This window comes from Barbus barbus (assembly GCF_936440315.1).
Source record: "Barbus barbus genome assembly, chromosome: 40".
Lineage (NCBI taxonomy): Eukaryota > Metazoa > Chordata > Actinopteri > Cypriniformes > Cyprinidae > Barbus > Barbus barbus.
The window spans coordinates 21,725,948-21,745,480 of NC_136718.1; the positions used below are offsets into that span (position 1 = coordinate 21,725,948).

The following is a 19,533-nucleotide window of genomic DNA, read 5'->3' on the forward strand; positions in this document are numbered from 1 at the left end:
TTTTGAATTCTAACAAACTTTTATTAAATGTCTTAAATAGTAAGGAATTGCAAGTAAAAACATTAAAAATGTGGTAACATAACATTAGTTAATGCATTAGGCATCATGAACTAATAATAAACCACAATTTGGAAATTATAAAAATGTTTTAGTATATGTACTGTAGAAATGTCCGCTATCCATAATTAATCAATGCTTCGAAAGCATTGTTATTTCATTTAATTCGCTGCATTAACTAAAGTTAACATATAGAACCTTATTGAAAATTGTAAGCAAAAGTTAAATATTACACTTCGTAGATCAAAAGCGTTAAATTAAAAAGGAAAGTGTCCCTTAAAATGATAAAACATAAAAATTCACAGCATTGTCATGAGTAAACATAGTTAGGACTAAAAGTCTACAGTGATCATGTTTGTTATGCTACATTATGTTAGCTGTTATTCAACTAGCAGCATGTCGCAATGTTATTCATGGAACGGAAATGTTTAAAATAGAAAGCTAGGCTAGTTGTATCGATATTTTGCCTCTCAACCAACAGCCTTTTGAAAGAAATACCAAATATCCAAACTGACTGTAAAGCCCTCCATTAGAGCAGCTAAAGTAAAGATTTCCAAGAGGTCAATATCTGTGTTGATTCAAGTACTCCAAAGATTTACCTTTCCTCAACAATGCTAAACTAAAGTCACTTCTGCAGAGTCTTACATAGAATTGTCTCACGAGCATCCGGATCTGAGCAGCATCGAGCCTGGTTTCGCTGAGGCCATCAGGTGCTTCTAATCCAGCTGGGTTATTAGCTCTAGCAAAAGCAAGCTAGCTTCTAGAGGCTTTATTTGTTGACAGTGATCTTGTCCAGACCGGGCCAGGCTGGGACGTAGTACCGGGGCAGCGTCCCTTCCATCAGTCGCTCCATCCAGAGTCCGAGTCGATCCAGTTTGTGGTGTATCTGAAGAGTTGTGGATCGAGAGCGTGCCATGCCTTTCCTGGACCGGGAACCACCTCCTTCCTCTTCCGGCTTGTTATCCAAGTCTTCACCTGTGTAGACTGGCTTGAAAAGACACAGGTATTTCTTATGGCCATTGAGGGCTAGAACATAGCCTGTGTAGTCTACTTTGCGGCTGCCCACTTCGTCTTCATCTGTGTCGATCTGCATGGCGTCCTGGGCGTATTCCAACACGGCCGCCATCCATTCGCTGTGTTTATCCACATTTAGGAAGGAGAAGTGTAGTGTAAAACTCCTATGAGGAAGAGGAAACATTGTATACATCTTTTTTAGACACTGTGACTGCAAGGTACTGCATGCAATGAGGGCTCACCCAGTGAACGAATAAACTTCCTTGGCAAACTTGCTGAGCAGGATGTTCTTTGTGGAATCAGTAAGTACCAGAACTACATTGATGTGACCCGGCCTCAACTTAACCAGGTTACTAGTGTACGTAATGTCGGTTAACTCTGTCACCTCCACAAAGTTCTTCTTTGGTGGGCGACTGCTGAAAAACAACAAAAAGAAAAACACTTTAAATGAGAGCATAAAATGCATTAGAAATGCATACATATAGAAAATTCTGCCTGGTTAAAAAAAGCAAATAATTATTTTATATTATATTATTTTAATGGCTGATAACAAATAACTGATATTATTTAAATTCCACATTTAATCATATATATTTTTTATTTATTTAAAATATACAATATACAAATATTATAATTAAAACAAAATAATCTAAATGTAAAAAGAATGGAAATGAGCATGCACAATTAAATATTCAATATTACTTTAAAAATCACCAATATCCTATAAATGAAATAGTACTGATAGACTGTGTATCATAGTTTAGTTGTGTGGAATTTATTTATTGGATTTATCCAAATGTAATATACGAAAAAACCTGGATGTGCTGGAGGTGTTTGGTGAACCGTTCTCGGCCTTGGATGTCTCTTTTGCTTTCGTTTTGGGCTGTTTTTCCTCACTTGAGTCACTGAAATTGGAAACAGCAATGTTAAATGTTTCTGCATTTCTTGTCTAAAGAAACAACAGAATTATGATTGCAATAATTCTTACCTAAAAGCCTGAATAACTACAGTGCCAAATAAAATAAAAAGTGCAGAGAATATCAAAGACAGTAGGGGCATCATCTCACGCCTGCAAAATGAATAAAAAATAACAATAGAGCATTAAATATCAAAAATATTGCTGACCGATCTCACTTTAGCAACTGTTGCCTTTTGCCACTAAGAGATATTTCATAAAGCTTATTAACTGTTAGAAACAGTAATAAAGAGGGGTAGAGCAATTGGCATTTTATTCACTTACCAGTTATTGTGAAGCAGATCATCGATAATTTCAGACAAGTAGTCATATGCCGTGTAAATCCATCTTATTAAAAACATCTGAAAACAAACGAATGCATAAAATTCAGTTCCAGGAAAATTGGACATGAAACACAATCTAGAGCTCTACTGAAACAGGCATATAGGTCAGTGCTAATTTCCCAATTAAAAACGTTCCATGAAAAGCAAACCCAGAGAGACTCACCGAGGTGAACTCATTGTTGAGCTCTGGGAGAATGGCATCATTGTTGAGGATGGAGGGATCCTTCTGCAGTCTTTCGAGTTCCTCCAGAAGCTTGTGTTTGTCTTCCTTACTGCCGTTCCATCCTCCCAAAACTGGCTTATACAGAATCTTACCAGCTGCGTTACGCCTCTCCAGAATCACCACCTGCTCAATTCACACAGACGTCTAAGCTGTTGACCGAAGGTGGGTTACATCCTAGAGGTCCACCAATTTTGATAACTTTGATGGAAAAACAAGCCAATAACCAATTGGTGATTTTTATGATCAATATCATCAATGAAAAAGTTCCAGGTAAAATGTAATATTTCAATGTAAAATAGTGTTGAACTTAAGTACAAAATGACTTAGTCCTGAATTTTTTTTGTAACTATTTCAAATAAATGTAAATTAAATAAAAATCCAAATGGAACACTTCAAATACCAAAAATTCCAAATAACAACTTAAACCAGTCAAACTTTAGCAATTGCTACATCAAGTGAATGATTTGAAAAGTATTGTTCCATTCTCTGTCTGCAAAAATTTATATAAAAAGCTTAAGGCCCAAGTGTTTTGGTCTCCAATTTAGAAAATAACATCTACCTGTGGTGGTGTGCTGTCTTTGTTCTTGAAGAGAACATCACATAGGGGCTGCTGACGTCGCTGGTAGACGTAAGCAAACCGCAGTACATCATTAGTGTTCGCAGAGGCTAGCGAGAGGAAGGCTTCATTTCCTGTGGCGAAGGACTCTTCCTCACCAGTGATGAGTAGAATGCAATATCTGTGGAAAAGACATTTCAAACTATTGGAAAAGACCCTTTAACATGTTCAATCAGATTAACTCCATGCGCTGATTTTTACACAGCCATCTTACTTCCTGCGACGATGGAACTGTTTGACAGGGCAAAGCTCATCAAATAGCTTCTGGTTCACCAGACGAGGGGCCAGGAGGAACTTGTTGTTGGAGATGAACTCATCTATTATCTGCTTCTTCATCCCTTTAGCCTGAAGGAGCAAATGTTTAATTGAAAGTCAAAGGTAAACAAATTTATCCTATATACAACCACAATTTTCCAAGCAAGATTCTTCCATCGTTTGTTGGTCCTGGAACAACATTCCTGTCAAGCAATATAATATAATAAACCATTAAAGCCAGATGTTGCTGAAGCCCCAACCGGGGGTGTGTTCCAGAAAGCAGGTAAGTAAGCGGATAACCTTAACTTTCGGTTCCAAAAACAGAGGTAACTTTCAGGGTAAGTAACCACAGCAACTTGCTCTCTGAAGATAACCTGCTCCGGAGTAGGTTCTGTTTATATATATAATATTATATATTATTACAATAAGTTTTATATATATATATATATATATATATTAGTTGTATGATATGGAAATTATAAAGCACTAATATAAGTAAAATATAAGGTCATCTATTATAATATGATTATTATATTTATTGTATTGGCATAATAGTTATCTGCCTAAATTATAAAACACTTTTCTATTTTTGTTTGTTATATTTTATCATCTCACACATCATGGATCTGCATTTTCTATCATGTATTTCTATAATAAAAATACATATCTGAAATGACCTATTATATAACTAGCATCAAACAAACAATACAATTCTTATTTTCAAGGATTAAAGATTAAACGTAAAAAAAGAAAAATGATTGCACAACCAACCATTAGGTGGCGATATGCACTATCATGCCGCGAGTCATTGCTATGATTGACATCGAGCCGATGTCAAAATAAAGCTGTGCATTAAGTGATTCAGACTAACAAAACTACAGGTCTGTGTTGGATAACTTAACGATGTAGCTTAGTTATTCAATTAAATCAAAACATTTTAAAATATTTAATGCATTATTTATTTGTTATACAAACTTATTTAATTTGTATTTGACTATATAGGCATTTAAATAATTCAGCATTATAGGCTTTGACTTCCTGCACTTGCTATACTTTATACTTCATTGAGACAAAGTCCTAAATTTGTTAAAATATTTATTTTATAATAAATCAAGAACAGTTGAAATGGCAGCTGCAGCCAATGAGTGATCATCTACTGCCATCTCCTGGTTATAACGGTAATTTCATTTTCATCTTAAAAAGTCTATTTTTCGCCGAGACATGTTTTTAGCATATTTCATCATGTCGTCTTCATGAATGAAAAGTGAACCTTTAATAATGGCAATTTTACCGCACAGAGTTGAGAAATAATAAATGCTTTAAAATTTTATAAGATTTTAAAAATGTGTTCATGGCTATGAAGGTAAGATATTGATTATCGAGAATACCGTTACAATGTCCTTTAAGAGATTAGCCAAACTGCATAAACAGTTACAATAGTGTTTATTTGTCAGCATTTAAATGTACAGTTATACTTACAGTTGCACTTTCCTGGGATTACCAGACTCTGCATATAAAATTATTTAATAACATGAAACTGTATGTTAATTCCGCAATCATTATTTATGGTGTTGCAATTATTTTGTTTCTCAATTTATGATAAGAATGAGGCAGGAGATGTTTCTGTGAGAGTCTCTACCTATATATAGCACATATTAAATGAGCTTCACCGGAAGATTCTAAGACGTGTCAAACTCAGTTTCTGGAGGGCCACAGCCCTTCAGTGTTCAGACTCAACCCATTAAATGCACCTGATCCAGATAATCAAGTCCTTCAGGTTTATTTGAAAACTACATGGTATGTATGTTATGCCGCCTTCACATGCTATCGGAATTATGGTAAATACGAGTTTCCTAATCAGAAATTAGGCGTGAACGCCTCTCAAGTCATGTTTACTACTGGGAAATTCTGAAATAATTTTGATACCCGAGTTTCAGAGTTGGGCAGGCCATAAACTTTAAACCTGGTGGAGGGGACAACCATTGCTGCTATCAATGCTATTCTCACAACTACTACATCACTTTGTCTTGTCACTAAAGTAGTGTATTTATAGGCTATATATGAACGATCATTTGAAGTATACTGTATGTTTTATAAACATTGAAATAAGCATGTATTTGACCGAAATTCCAGAATTGCCAGCAAACCCAAGACACGATTTTCGGCTGTCTCAGACGAAAGATTGGCATCGTGAAACAATCGTGGCGATTTCTGTGATTGTGGCTCCTAATCGGTGGTCCTGTGTCGTACAGTGAGAGTCAAAGACAGCCGTTGTCACAGTCTTGTGACCAAAGATTGCCTAAGATCATTTTCTGACAGTGTCAGAAATTCAGCATGATCATCACACAGTAAATTTGCTGCTACGATCCACGTTTACTGACCAGGATTGCTAAAATCGTGCACTCTCTAGAAGGCTTTAGAGCAGGGTTGGCACTAAACTCTGCAGGGCTGTGGCTCTCCAGGAACTGAGTTTGACACACCTGTTCTTAGACCAGGATCCAGGACCCGCCTTATTTACTAAATTAATAATGACTTAACCCAGAAAATGTTTTGGAATAATTGAGAAAAATTAAATAAAAATCCAGATGGAACCAAAATGTAACACTTCAAATAACATAAATAAAAATAGTTGGATACAAAATAAATCAAAGAATCCTCCAAATAGCACAACTTAATCTGAACCTTAACAGGTGAAACCTCAACTATTTTAACTGTTTTTTCAGGAGTCACGGCAGTAGAAACGGCACAACTATAATGACACGTGAATAATCCCGCCCACTCTAAAGCGGTACTAAACTGCAGTGGAAACGCAAACCGACCTGAACCGAGCTGTGCTGTATTGGGCCGTGCTGAGCCGAGTCGTACCACGCAGTGGAAAAGCGCCATATTTGTGTTGATTTTTGCCAGAAACAGACTTTATCCAATCAATGTGGCCTACAGTATTCAAGGGAACAAATTTACCTGTATAATATCTGCAGGTTTCTCCACGTCCTCTTTGAAGACAAGCATGGTTGGCGCATAAGTGTTTATGTTGAATTTTCTCAGCAGGTCAGCGGTTTCAGAAAGACCTTGATCCACATATCCAAACTGCACATAATCCTTATAAGCAAATGCTGTAAGCTATTAGAAACGAAAAAACAATCAATCATTGGTGTATTGGCTGAACATTGGCAAGTCTGGAGGTTACTAACCAATCTCTACCTTATAAAGCAGAGGAACCGAAGGCACTTGGTCAAACAGGAGAACATGCGGCTTGTTCAGCTCATGCCAGCTCTTCAGAAACTCTTGATTGTTCTTGTCTGTGACCTAAAGACATCCATGAATGAAAAGTTTGAGACCAGAAGAAGATATAAATACAGACATTGGGAGTGCATGACTAACCTTTTCAACTAGTCTCTGTGGCAGCAAATCTCCTACAAACTGCATCAGGTGGCCTTTAACAACAGCGTAATGGAAGAAAGCCACTTTTCCGTTGACGACACCAAGAATGGATGGAGTCTGATGTGCGCCCAAATGATTTGCTAAACGCCGCTCGTAACCAACATCAACCACACCAATTCCAATCCCTAGAGATGAGAAAAACAACTTACTTGGAGAAAGTGAAACTTCACAAACTAATTTGTGACTCTGGACCACAAAACCAGTCATAAGGGTCAGTTGTTGTTGTTCAGCTGTATACATCATCTGAAATCTGAATAAACAAGCTTTCCATTGATGTATGGATTGTTAGGATTGGACAATATTTGGCCGAGAGACAACTATTTTAAAATCTGGAATCTGAGGGTGCAAAAAAATCTAAATACTGAGAAAATCGCCTTTAAAGTTGTTTAAATGAAGTTCTTAGCATTGCATATTACTGATCAATAATTAAGTTTTAAGATATATTTATGGTAGAAAATTTACAAAATATATTCATGGAACATGATCTTTACTTAATATCCTAATGATTTTTGGCATAAAAGAAAAATCAATAATTTTGACCCACACAATGTATTTTTGGCTATTGCTACAAATATACCCGTGCTACTTAAGACTGCTTTTGTGGTCCAGGGTCAAATTTCAACCCCAGTAAAGTCATATCAGGGACATGACAAGTAAGCATTTCTAGAAAATATGAATCGTCTCACCTAGAATTTCCAATTCCTGCACTGTTTCTTTCCAAACTGGCTCGATATGGATGCAGCTGAAGCACCAGTCTGAGGTGATCTTGATCAAGTAAGGCCTCTTGAAGCTGTCAGGCACAACTTCATTGACATACTGGTTGAAGTGCAATGTGTATTTGCTGTCAGCAAAGTCCCGGCCACCCTTATTGTTGAAGGGAAAGTGGAAGAAAGACTCGTCAAAGTAGAAGTTGTCATGAAAATGGCGGAAACCGTGGCGTCCATACGGGTGAGTGCTATCTGTTTGTCCATAGCGATCGTAGCTGGCTCTCTTCTCCTCGTTTGTTAAGATCTATGGAGTAACATTAAGTTAGCATCAGCATTACTTCTGACACCATGTGATCTGTTTAGAGTCTTTATGAGCTGCAGTACCTCATAAGACTTTGTAATCTTGATGAACATGTCTTCTGCTTCAGGATTTTTGTTTTTATCAGGATGCCTGGCAGTAGAGATGAAAGATGACCATGGTGTAGCATTCTCATTTAGACATCATGAAATTACTGTAGAATTACAATCTACAAAAAATAGCACTCACCATTCTTTGGCCAGGCGTTTGTACACTTTCTTGATTTCTGCTTGGCTTGCGCTTCTGGTGACTCCAAGAACTTTATATGGATCAAATTCTGCAGTGCTTTCCACCGTAGCATCCATCAGGAGCACATAGACCATTGTGACAGGGAGCACAACCACTGCCATCCGCATCATGACCATGTGTTCTTCTGCCCGAAGACTATCAGAATAATGACATTATGGAGGAAATACTTAAGTATAAATATTGAAAAATAAATGCATATTTAATTTAAAAAAATAAATAAATAAATAAATGTAAAATATTTAAATAAATTTGTAATGCAAATAATACATATAACGAAATATGAGGGCTACATAAACAAATCTAAACATTAAACTTATATATATATATATATAACAAAAAATAAAATAACTATAAATGCAACAAAATATAAAGCGTGAATAGATAAATGTGTACATAAATGAAGAATTACATAAATCCATTGCTAGATTCCTGGTATTTGAGGTAAAATTTCAAATGTAAATGTTAGACGAAAAACTCAAAAATGTTGCCTTTAACTCAAGTAAGGTTAAATTGAAGCACTAAAATGACTAAAATTAGAAAAAAAAAAATTTAAACTGAAAATATAAAAATAAAAGCTAATTTAAGATATTAACAATTATATAGTATATAGATAATACTATTATAACACTGAATATTTCTATAAATAAAAATATATATATATTCATAATGATTTATGGGTCTGGTTTTAATTCCATGTTTGGTCTTCAGTGTTACTATATCGAACTGCCTTCGCACATGACAAATAAAATAAAACCTAACAATCCTGACTGTTCAAGCATATTAAAATCAAATGATGTCCATTGCATATACTGAAGGATGTCATGCAAAATACAGAAGTTTCCGTCGGATGTCAGTGACACATGCAGTCGCGTTTAGACTATTAACGTTACAGAAAAGTCGACATAAAGCGCATTTAATGACAGGAGAAAATAAGCATTAAATCGCACTAACACAGCAGGACATGCAGACAAAACGACTTCTGACGAATTTGAAGCATCCTTAGCTAACGTTAGCCTGTTAGCCAACCTAGCTCATGATTTTACACGAATATGACATCAAAACGAGAGGAAACCATTACAACATGAATGGATTGTGAATATACCTCTACTAATGGTGACAGAAGTTCATCCATCCATCTGAGTGACGCGTTCATAAACCATGAGACATGCGCATTAATATTAGCAGAGATTCACAGCAGCATAAACTCTCTCTCTCTCTCTCTCTCTCTCTCTCTCTCTCTCTAGCATGACAATTGTTACAATGTATTGCCAAAGCATAGTGTTTACATCGAATCTAGAACAGATATATATGCATATGTATACATTTAAAAAGTAGAACAAATCAACATTTTAGAATTCTCAAATTCAAATTTTTATTTGTCACATACATATACATACATAGTACGACATGTAGTGAAATGTATTGTACGACTGTCCAACAAATAGTCCAACAAAATTAAGAAAAAGTAATATGCAAGCTACTAGTTAATAACTAGTGTTACATTAAATACATAAAAAAATATGTTTGTGTGTGCGAGCGCGTGTGCATATACAGTATCTAGCGGCAGCTGGGCACTCCTTATCTGTGTGTATGTTCTTTATGGCAAAATACTTATGCAATTTAGCTTATTGGGTTCATATTCTGATCGCATCTGCTTGCTGGTATATAATATGCATAATCAAATCTTTCATTTAAAAATAAACGGCGACAAACGATCGTGACTCTTGGCACTAACTCTGGCAGCTGATCCATAAAAATTGATAATAATAATAATACAACAACTACAACAAAAAACACCACCGCACGCCACTGAGAACAGTGTAGTTTTTACCGAGCAAACAGCAAAAACAGCGAGAAAAACCATGGCATCTGCCACGAGAAATCTGGCAGCTGCCAGAAAAGACCTGGCAGCTGCCACGAACTCTGGCAGCTGCCGGTGGCATTTGGCGATGCCACCGGAAGTGGCGCTACGACCTGCCAATTCTATGAACAATTTAAAATTCAATGTTGTGTGTGTGTGTGTGTGTGTGTGTGTTTGTGGGAGCATCACTCATTTGTTGACTCCTCCCTCTTTTTGTGGCATCAATGTATCTTGCTGCTTGTAGGATACAATCTTGTTTTTCCCCTAATAAATATTGAAGTTGTGTTTTCTTGTTTAACATTTTGAAGTCAGGGTAAAATATTTCAAATTTGGGATAAAATGTCTTTCTAATGTCTTGATAGTTAGGGCAGCTGGTGAGGAAGTGCGGCTCTCTTTGGGCAGCCAGTGCTGTCGATATCTGCCCGTCTCTATAGTCAGAGTATGGTTGCTCAGTCTGTACCTCGTCATTTGTCTTCTTAATTTACAGTCTTTCACTGTACTCAGCAGTTGTGTAATCTCTATTTAGGGCCAAATGACATTCAAGTTTACTTTGATTTTCTGTTGTTTCATTCCAATAGGTTAGATCATTTTCTTTTTATGTTTTTATCATTTGGTTGGGCTGAATTTTGTGAATGGATGTTTCAGTGTCCTGATGCTGGATGTTGTTAGTTATGTAAGTTTGTATTTGCTGCGTCAGGACCATCTGAATCAGGGGACTTTTTTCAGGGTTCACTTCATGGTTTTTAAGGGCTTTAAAATGGTAAGAGTTGGGGTCGCTCATTTTTAGGTGTTTCCAAAATTTTATCATTCGATGGCACTGAACCCCCAACTGCTCCCCGGGCACTGCAACATGGCGGCCCACTGCTCCGGGTGTGTGTGCACTTAGGATGGGTTAAATGCAGAGAAAAAAAAAAAAACATATTTTATAGATTGTAGGTCGGGAGTGAATGTACAGCGCTCTCTCAATACCATGACTGAGGTGCCCTTGAGCAAGGCACTGAACCCCCAACTGCTCCCTGGGCACCGCAGCATAAATGGCTGCCCACTGCTCCGGGTGTGTGTTCACGGTGTGTGTGTGTGTTCACTGCTGTGTGTGTGCACTTTGGATGGGTTAAATGCAGAGCACGAATTCCGAGTATGGGTCAGCATACTTGGCCGTATGTCACGTCACTTTCACTTTAAATATTTAAGAGGGTTGGTGATAGTGGACAGCCCTGCCTCACACCCCGCCCTTGAGTGAAGAATTCTGTTCATTTATTTCCAATTTTAATTGCGCATCAATTGTTTGAATACAATATTATAAAAACAATGTATGTTTTACCCTTAATACCTGATTCTAGAAGTTTTGACAGCAGACCTTCATGCCAAATTGAATCAAAGGCCTTTTGGAAATCTACAAAGCAAGCAAATATTTTTGTCGATCAGAGTGTGTAGGGTGAAGATATGGTCTGTTGTTCTATAATTTGGTAAGAATCCAATTTGACTTTTGCTAAGGATATTGTGTTCTGTAAGGAAGTGTACAAGTCTTGTGTTGATGATATTGCAGAACAGCTTCCCCAGATTACTGCTTACACAAATGCCTCTGTAATTGTTTGGGTCTGATTTGTCTCCACTCTTGAATATGGGCGTTATGAGTCCTTTGTTCCATATGTCAGGGAAATGACCAACACTCAGAACCAAGTTGAACAATTTCATTATGGCCAATCGGAATTTATGATTTGTGTTTTTAAGCATTTTATTTAGGATGCTGTCTGGTCCACTTGCCTTTTTTGTTGACAGGGCCTGTATTTTCTCCATCAGCTCTTTTTCTGTGATCGGGTAATCTAGTTGATTTTGGTATTCGCCAATTATGTATTCTATATGCTTTAATTTTTCATATATCTGTGCTTGTTCTGTACTCATGTTTATTTTGCCATAAAGTGATTTTTCCAGGTGTTTCCATTTTGGACCATTTCTTCATGGTTCTTTTTATTTAGGAGATTCCAGTTGTCCCAGAAACTGTTTGAATGGACAGATTCTTCCATTGTTTTCAGTGGATTTTGGATGTACTGTTCTTTTAAGCGCTTCTTAATAATGGTGTAAATCTGAACTGTCTGGTTGTCTGTGTTTTTGATTTGCTAGCTGTTCTTTTACAATCCGAATCAAACCATTTTTCGTTCTCTTGTTTTTGCTTATAAGTTTTCTTAGTGGTTTTAAGATTAGATATTGTTGCCAAATGATCAAATATGTAATTTAATGTTTTTTACGGCCAGATTTACACCATATTCATTATGAGGATAAATGTTATCTGTAAGTAAACACACTTGGGGGTGGTCAATTGCAGTCAGGTATTTTTCAGTGCTGTTTTGGACCCATCTGTAATTTTTTTCTAATATTGTACAGCTTACTGGGTTGTGGATGTATGTTAGTATTTCTTTCCTTTAAATACATCCTTTTAAATACACAGTTATTTGACTGTGATCTGATAGGGGTGTTAGTGATTTGACTGTGAATGCTCTGAAAGAGAATGGATCATATAATCAACTGTGGAGCAACCATGAAATGAACTGTAGGTGTATCTTCCTAGAGAATCCCCTATCACCCTGCCACTGACGAGGTACAGACCGAGGCTTCGACAGAGCTCCATCAGAAGTTTTCCGTTTTTATTTATTTGGGAATCTGAGTTAATCCTTGGAAAATTGACAATGTTTTGTTGAAAGCTCTGTCCAAAAATATAATTATTCCCGCTGTCTGTGATGTAGGGATCCTGGTCTGGCATTGAGATCCCCACACACCAGCACACTTCCCTGGGCCTGGAAGTGGATGATTTGACTGTGGAGGGTCTCAAAAATGTTTTCATTATAGTAGGGAGATTCAGAGGGAGGAATAAAGAGCACATAAGAATCTCTCTCTCTCTCTCGCTCTCATTGTGAGCTATTCCATGGTGTTTCGTTACACTAATAAAATTTGTAAAGGTTTTTTGCCTTCAACAATACCATGGTATAGTAGGCCTAATGTGTCAGATGCAAAAGTCCAAGGTCTGGTAGGACTGTATGTGGACCCAAAAACTAAACAGACTGTACACATAGATTAAAATCTTTAATAGCCTACTGAGACAATCCTAACTTCTCAAGAAGCAGAATAGTCCAGACTCCAGATAACTCATTAAGACTGAACTATTAATAAGTAAAAACAAAGAAGAAATGTAAGGTCATTTTTATTGCTGTTCAACTGGTGTCAGTAAACTGGTCAACATGTGCTGCTATGAATCAATATGCTGGGGCAACTTCTGCCTGACAGACTTGCAGCCTTTAACAGCAAAAATGTTCTCTTTGTCAGGGTAGTAAGGCATGTCTTTGGCCACTTTATCTGCCAGATCATCGTCGTTGGTGATGTTCAGATGGATCATCTCAACCATAACACACTGGCGCACATGCTTCAGCTCCAGAGGTAGTAAAGGAATATAGTGATCAACCAGATGCTCATCTATGATACTAGAGTGCACAAATCCACCTTTAGAACAGACATACACATTAAAAACAATTATTTGTGGAGTAAATGCAACCATATATTCAGGTTTGGGCAAAAACACTTAAAAACTCATTAATCAGACACAAAATATATTTTGAAATTATGTATAAAATGGGCAAATAATATATGAGGAAATATAAGTAAATAAAATGCATCAAAATATATTAGTGTGTGTGTGTGTGTGTGTGTGTGTACACACACGCACACACACTATATTATATTGCCAAAAGTATTGGGTCACCCCTTCTAATGAACCCTTTTTGACTTTAAATGCAGACCTTGAGCCAAAAACTCATCACCAAACACCAATGACTTGTACATAAGTGTACAGTCATTTTAGGCACGTCCAAAACTGTTGCAACGGAGATGGAAATACAATTTTTAAATACATGAATTATGTTTCCATCCTTGTTGCCACAGTTTTCTGCTCTAAAGAAGGGGGTGTCCCAACACTTTTGTCCTTATAGTGTCTATACAAGTCATTGGTGTTTGGTGATGAGTTTTTGGCTCAAGGTCTGCATTTAAAGTCACACCAGAGGTGTTCAGCTGGGATCAGGACTTGGCTTTCTGCAGACCAGTCAAGTTCTTCCACACTGACTCAATCAATCATGTCTTTTTGAACCGTGTCTTATACACAGAGGCACTGTCATGTTAGAATAGAAAAGGGTCCTGTCCAAACTGTTGATATAAAATTAGAAGCACACAATTCCCTAGAATATCATTATATGCTTAAACATTAAGATTTGTTCTCATAGAAATGACTAAAGTAGTCAAACATGTTCATTAGAAGGGGGTGACCCAATACTTTTGGCAATATAGTGTGTGTGTGTATATATATATATATATATATATATATATATATATACTGTATATAATATATAAATATAAATAATTTCAATGTTCTTTCAATACACACTGTTCTTATCATTGAAGATGTTTTGAGAGATTTTAATCTCCATTTCCTTGCTGTTCATCCATAGCTCTTCCCGAATTTTGCCTCTTCTCCAGAAATCCAGAGCCACTTCAGCAATAATACTCCCACCTGTATTACTATACATAAACAAGCTTATCATTAGTTCTGGCACTCTTTTGGGAACATGAAGATCATTTAATTGTTATTACAGCTGCATTTAAGTAAATCCATAAAACAATCCCCTGATTTGAAGGAATCACCTGAGAAAAATGAAGATTGCTTGGTGGAATGACACTCCATCTACACGGGTATTGTAGTCTAGAAAAGGTTTTATGGCATCGATCAGCTGTGGGTGCATCTTGTCCATTTCATCAAATATGAACATGGAGCGGGGAAAACTTGATACATTTCCATGAATCCACTGCTTTAGCTGTGCCTGACAGAACATGTAAATCACAGTTGAAGAAATTAATTCTGGTATGTGCAACACTCCCTCAGCACCCTCATTTTACAAAAATTATTATTTTTAATAAATGAATATGGTTGAAAAATTCTGTCAGTTTAACAGCAGCATCATTACTGTATGAAAAGAAAATACTGAAACCGTAATGACTCAAATCCCCAACTATCCTGCCATCTCTGAGTCCTGTGGGCCATCTTACTTCTTGAATTTAGAACCCGACCATGACAAAGAAGCAATAAATGCGGTTGCTAGAGTCCTAGGCCAAGACTAAAAGTACTACCATTTATTTACTTACATTGTACAAGTCTAACTTTTCTTTGTGTGGGAAATGATGCATAGCTATATATGTGTGAACATGCTTGCTGTCTTCCCCTTTTTCATACACATTTCTTGTGATGATTTTAGTAACATGATTTTTTCCTGTTCCTGAAGTCCCATGCAAAGAGAGGACAAGCGGTTTGTTTGGTTTGCTGTCAGTCATAAATGTCGACACAGCTCTTAGTATAACATTCGATGCAATGTGCTGTCCAAAGAAGTTTTCTTTTAAATCTTCCTCCAAACCTGAAAGATATGTGAAGTTGACAAATAACAATTTTGTAAAAATAAATTTTAAGATGAGTGTAGCAGGCTGAACCACGCTAAACCAGCCAATTCAGACACTTTTACCACATGACAAATTATATCTTATAATAACTTCTAAATTGCATATGACACTATTTATATCTTTTTTTATTAATGCTGTTTAACACTTTACTTTGAAAGAGGATTGATGTAGAACTATATGACAATATATATGCAGTGCATGATTACATATAATCTGGATTACTAAATCTGATTCCAAAAATTAAATACAGATTACACTTAATTATTTATAGATTACATGATTACATATTATTCACACAATGGCAGTAAATTATTTATCACTTCATTTGCCCAAATTCTTCTTTTTTCTGTCTGTCTCTTAGATTATCCTTTCTAAATTTCTACTACTTTTATACATTTAGAAAGTCTTCCAGTTTTTCAGCAACTCACAAACTCCCTGTAGTAAATTCATGAATCTCTGGCATAATGTAATGTTAAATACTCTTCATGATGTTAACAACAAAGAATTCAGGTCAAAAGTAATCTAAACTACTCAGAATACATAACATAATACATTACCTAATTTGTGTAATCCAATAGATTGTGTTACAAATGATAATTTCTCTCATGTAATCTACCCAGCACTGCGTATATGTGGTACCAGGTTGAACGTAATCACGTGGAAATATTGCGTTTAACCCTTCTGTACATTATCATTATCCCTTTTACAAATAAATCAATTAATTAAATGTAAAAATAAAAAATACAATGTATTTGTGCTTGTTGGGAAGTTATTCAACAATCTATCTGTTGGAAACAAAGGGGGAAATGACATTTGAATCATAAACAACTCCTAAATTTATCATCAAAACATTATGTAATTTTGCAGTTTTACTCACGTTTAGAGTCAAAAGGCAGCAAATCATCCCTTTCCAAATATTTGTAAACCACAGATGCAGCAGCCACGAACATATCCAGAAAACCTGAAGATGATGTTATATTAGACACCAGCAATAAAACTATTACAAAATAGTGTGCTTTCATTGTGGAAGTGAATAATGCAGTCTTAGTTTCGAGGATGAGTAAAACTGCAAAAATACTTGCTTGTATCTATAGACCTTCGCCTACATAGTCACTGACGACACAAAAGAAACATGCTTTTCTTGTTTTTCTTGTTTTTCAGTATGTTTGCATGTTGTGTTGACATTGTATGATCGGCTTATGAAAAATCATTTTCATTTGCATGTTGAGAATTCTTTGTGTGTTGATTTTGTAATTCAACTCTTCATGAGTTTATAGCCATACTGAAAGTTACAATGGATAATTTATCTCAGGGTTAAATAGGAATAGGAAATAGGTGTTCAGGCGTTTTTTAAATCCGATGTGCTCCCTCTTGTGACCGATGTGCACCTCTGGCCCTGTCCCAAATGGAACCATGTGCACTTGCAGTCTTACGGACTTGCAATGACTGCCGTGTGTGCGTGTCCGTTAAGTCCATGAGACTGTAGGGCAGGGGTGTCAAATTCAATTCCTTGAGGGCCACAGCCCTGCAGAGTTTAGCTCCAACCCTAAAACACCTGATCCAGCTAATCAAGTCCTTCAGGCTCAATTGAAAACTACATAGTTTGTGTGTTGGAGCAGGGTTGGAACTAAACTGTGCAGGGCTGTGGCCCTCCAGGAACTGAGTTTGACACCCCTGCTGTAGGGTGTCCATTCGTCATTTCAGCGTTCAGAAGGGTGCTTTGCGGCCGTTATGCACCCTTGATCCGCACTTCTGCCGAGCCCACACTGGTGTGAGCTCCATACCAGACTTCTACCCGACAGTCAATGTGGCATTGCGTCACGAAAGTGCATACTCAGAGGAAGACCGTGAGGGTTTAGGGTGCCATTTGGGACAGGGCCTATATATTGAGTACTTTTAGTAGCTACTTTAGATCACAATATGAATACAATAACAAAGTAGACATTAAAAAAAAAAAAATTGTTGACAACATATGTTGGACTAAATTTAAACACTGCCGCATCATGTTGTGATATATATCCCCATAATGGGTTAATTAAGGTAAGATGGGAGAATAAGCCCCCCCCCCCCCCAGAACAATGCGAATTTACTTTTAAATTGTAACTTAAGATAAGTAACTTAAAATAATTTTAGCAATTTTAATCATGATGATGCATCAGCCAATATGTTACTATAAGTAATACTACTTTGCTTTTGTTATCGCACAAAATGTAAAATAGTGTCAATCATGTAAATTACTAAATCATTTATATTTTAAATTTATTTTGACAATTTAGTTGAATAATTGAATAACTGATGATCACATGACCAGAGCAACTGCTGTTACCCAAAAGGTTGACGCGGTGGCGCTAAAAGCTCAGAAGACTGTATTGAGCACGAGCGTAAAAACACGTAGAGGACTTTTTCCGCAAGAGAAAAGAGCGAATGCCGAGTTCTTGTTATTGTAGGTATTTAAGAACAGACTATTCCTTATACAGAATAACATATTAATTCTCCACTGAATCATGTGATCTGACGAGCACCGTCCATTTTCTTCCACGAGCGCCAGTGTTTATGAGTCAGAGCTTGTTCATCTAGACCTGTCAATCATGTAATCTTATCTCTTGCCCTTCCTTATATAAAAAAAACAGAGAAATATTTTTCCACACATGAAATATGAAAGCAAATAGATCTATAATTGTGAAGAAATGTTTTTATGCAGTTCGTGGTATTTAATTTAACAATAAAGAATGTTTTGTGACACATGACAAGCGATCAGTCCATTATAAAACGTACAAAGAGTGCATGTCTGCCTATTATAGAATCAAAATCCATTTTAGATTATTACAAGCACTCGATGATTTAAAGTGGGTTTTGAGCAAAAATGTTAATAATTACATTTTCAAAGTAGCATGATGCTAATTGTACCTCTAATTATTTCAGATGTATTCTTGTAAGCATTATGGATATTTTGTGTTTCTGCTGAAGAAACATAAGTTATTTATCTAAATATAATGCTGTATATTGAGCAGCGGACGATGTAAACCACACAAGATACAGGCGTGAATTAGCAGAAAGCGAACATTCGGTGAAAGCAACATTCGTGGGCGATTCGCCTCGCCTTTTCGCATCGCGCTCAGCTAGCGCATTCAGCGCACTCACGAGCTGTGTTTACAAATATGATATTACTATTTGTATTGTCATCCTGTTCCTTTAACCCATCCAAAGTGCACACACACAGCAGTGAACACACACACACACACCGTGAACACACACCCGGAGCAGTGGGCAGCCATTTATGCTGCAGCGCCCGGGGAGCAGTTGGGGGTTCAGTGCCTTGCTCAAGGGCACCTCAGTCGTGGTATTGAGGGTGGAGAAAGTGCTGAACATTCACTCCTCCCACCTACAATCCCTGCCGGCCTGAGACTCAAGCTCGCAACCTTTGGATTACAAGTCTGACTCTCTAACCATTAGGCCATGACTTCCCCCTATATCATGCTGCTATATTGGGAATTATTACTGTGAAGTTTATATAAGAGTACTTAATTGTTTTGATTTGTGATGTTCATTGCAAGTATTTGGGCACTGTCGGTTTAACGTGCCAATTATGTTTACATAAAAGAGCACAACACGAGATTGTGTTGTATATTACCACAGAAAGTCGATACTGTATATTGTATTTACACACTACTACATTGTATAGATTAATGTGATTTGTTTTGATACAGAAGTCAAATATTGTTATGCTGATTATTTCTATATTTCTGTTTTATTGTAGAACCACACACACATACACACCCTCCAATACTTCTTCAGTGTTCAATAAACCCCTTTTGATTGAAGCTGACTGCCTGATCCACTCCTGTGTTCTGATCGACACCCCAAGAGGAAGGCTAGAGAAATCAGAACCACCTTAGAATATAATCCTAGTTCAGCTCCATAAGAGAATTGGTCCATCGAGTCGGAACTCAGCCATTGCTCTTG

At 36.7% G+C, this 19,533-nt stretch overlaps 2 protein-coding genes across 3 annotated transcripts; both read right to left on the reverse strand.

Annotated features, from left to right (window-relative positions):
* Positions 1–4: 4 nt before the first annotated feature.
* On the reverse strand, positions 5–9,372 carry LOC306859672 (dnaJ homolog subfamily C member 16-like; the record flags this gene model as incomplete). Its single annotated transcript, XM_079400838.1, is given in 16 exon segments — positions 5–1,235; positions 1,314–1,487; positions 1,887–1,976; positions 2,060–2,140; positions 2,312–2,388; positions 2,534–2,716; positions 3,153–3,330; positions 3,424–3,554; positions 6,426–6,584; positions 6,666–6,770; positions 6,846–7,030; positions 7,592–7,916; positions 7,997–8,063; positions 8,160–8,332; positions 8,334–8,354; positions 9,322–9,372. Coding segments are annotated over 16 exon segments (2,409 nt in total). The 3' UTR covers positions 5–826.
* A 3,769-nt stretch (positions 9,373–13,141) lies between these two features.
* On the reverse strand, positions 13,142–16,626 carry LOC306859676 (torsin-1A-like). Of its 2 annotated transcripts, none has more exons than XM_079400845.1 (5): positions 16,448–16,622; positions 15,262–15,527; positions 14,764–14,939; positions 14,507–14,640; positions 13,142–13,545 (listed from the first exon to the last, which is right to left on the reverse strand). In XM_079400845.1, exons 1-5 carry the CDS (start codon positions 16,590–16,592, stop codon positions 13,322–13,324), a joined length of 945 nt encoding a protein of 314 aa, XP_079256971.1. In that variant the 5' UTR covers positions 16,593–16,622; the 3' UTR covers positions 13,142–13,321. The 2 variants fall into 2 exon arrangements, with proteins under 2 accessions (XP_079256971.1, XP_079256970.1); XM_079400844.1 differs by having other exon boundaries at positions 13,148–13,572; positions 16,448–16,626.
* Positions 16,627–19,533: the final 2,907 nt, after the last annotated feature.

Excerpts from the sequence above, each read along its gene's own strand:
- LOC306859676 (XM_079400844.1), bottom strand. The coding sequence starts at position 16,592 with ATGAAAGCACACTATTTTGTAATAGTTTTATTGCTGGTGTCTAATATA. Across the intron at positions 14,940-15,261 it reads AAAAGTTAGACTTGTACAAT|GCACAGCTAAAGCAGTGGAT; the intron begins GTAAGTAAATAA and ends ATGTTCTGTCAG. Across the intron at positions 13,573-14,506 it reads CATCTTCAATGATAAGAACA|GTGGATTTGTGCACTCTAGT; the intron begins GTGTGTATTGAA and ends TCTGTTCTAAAG.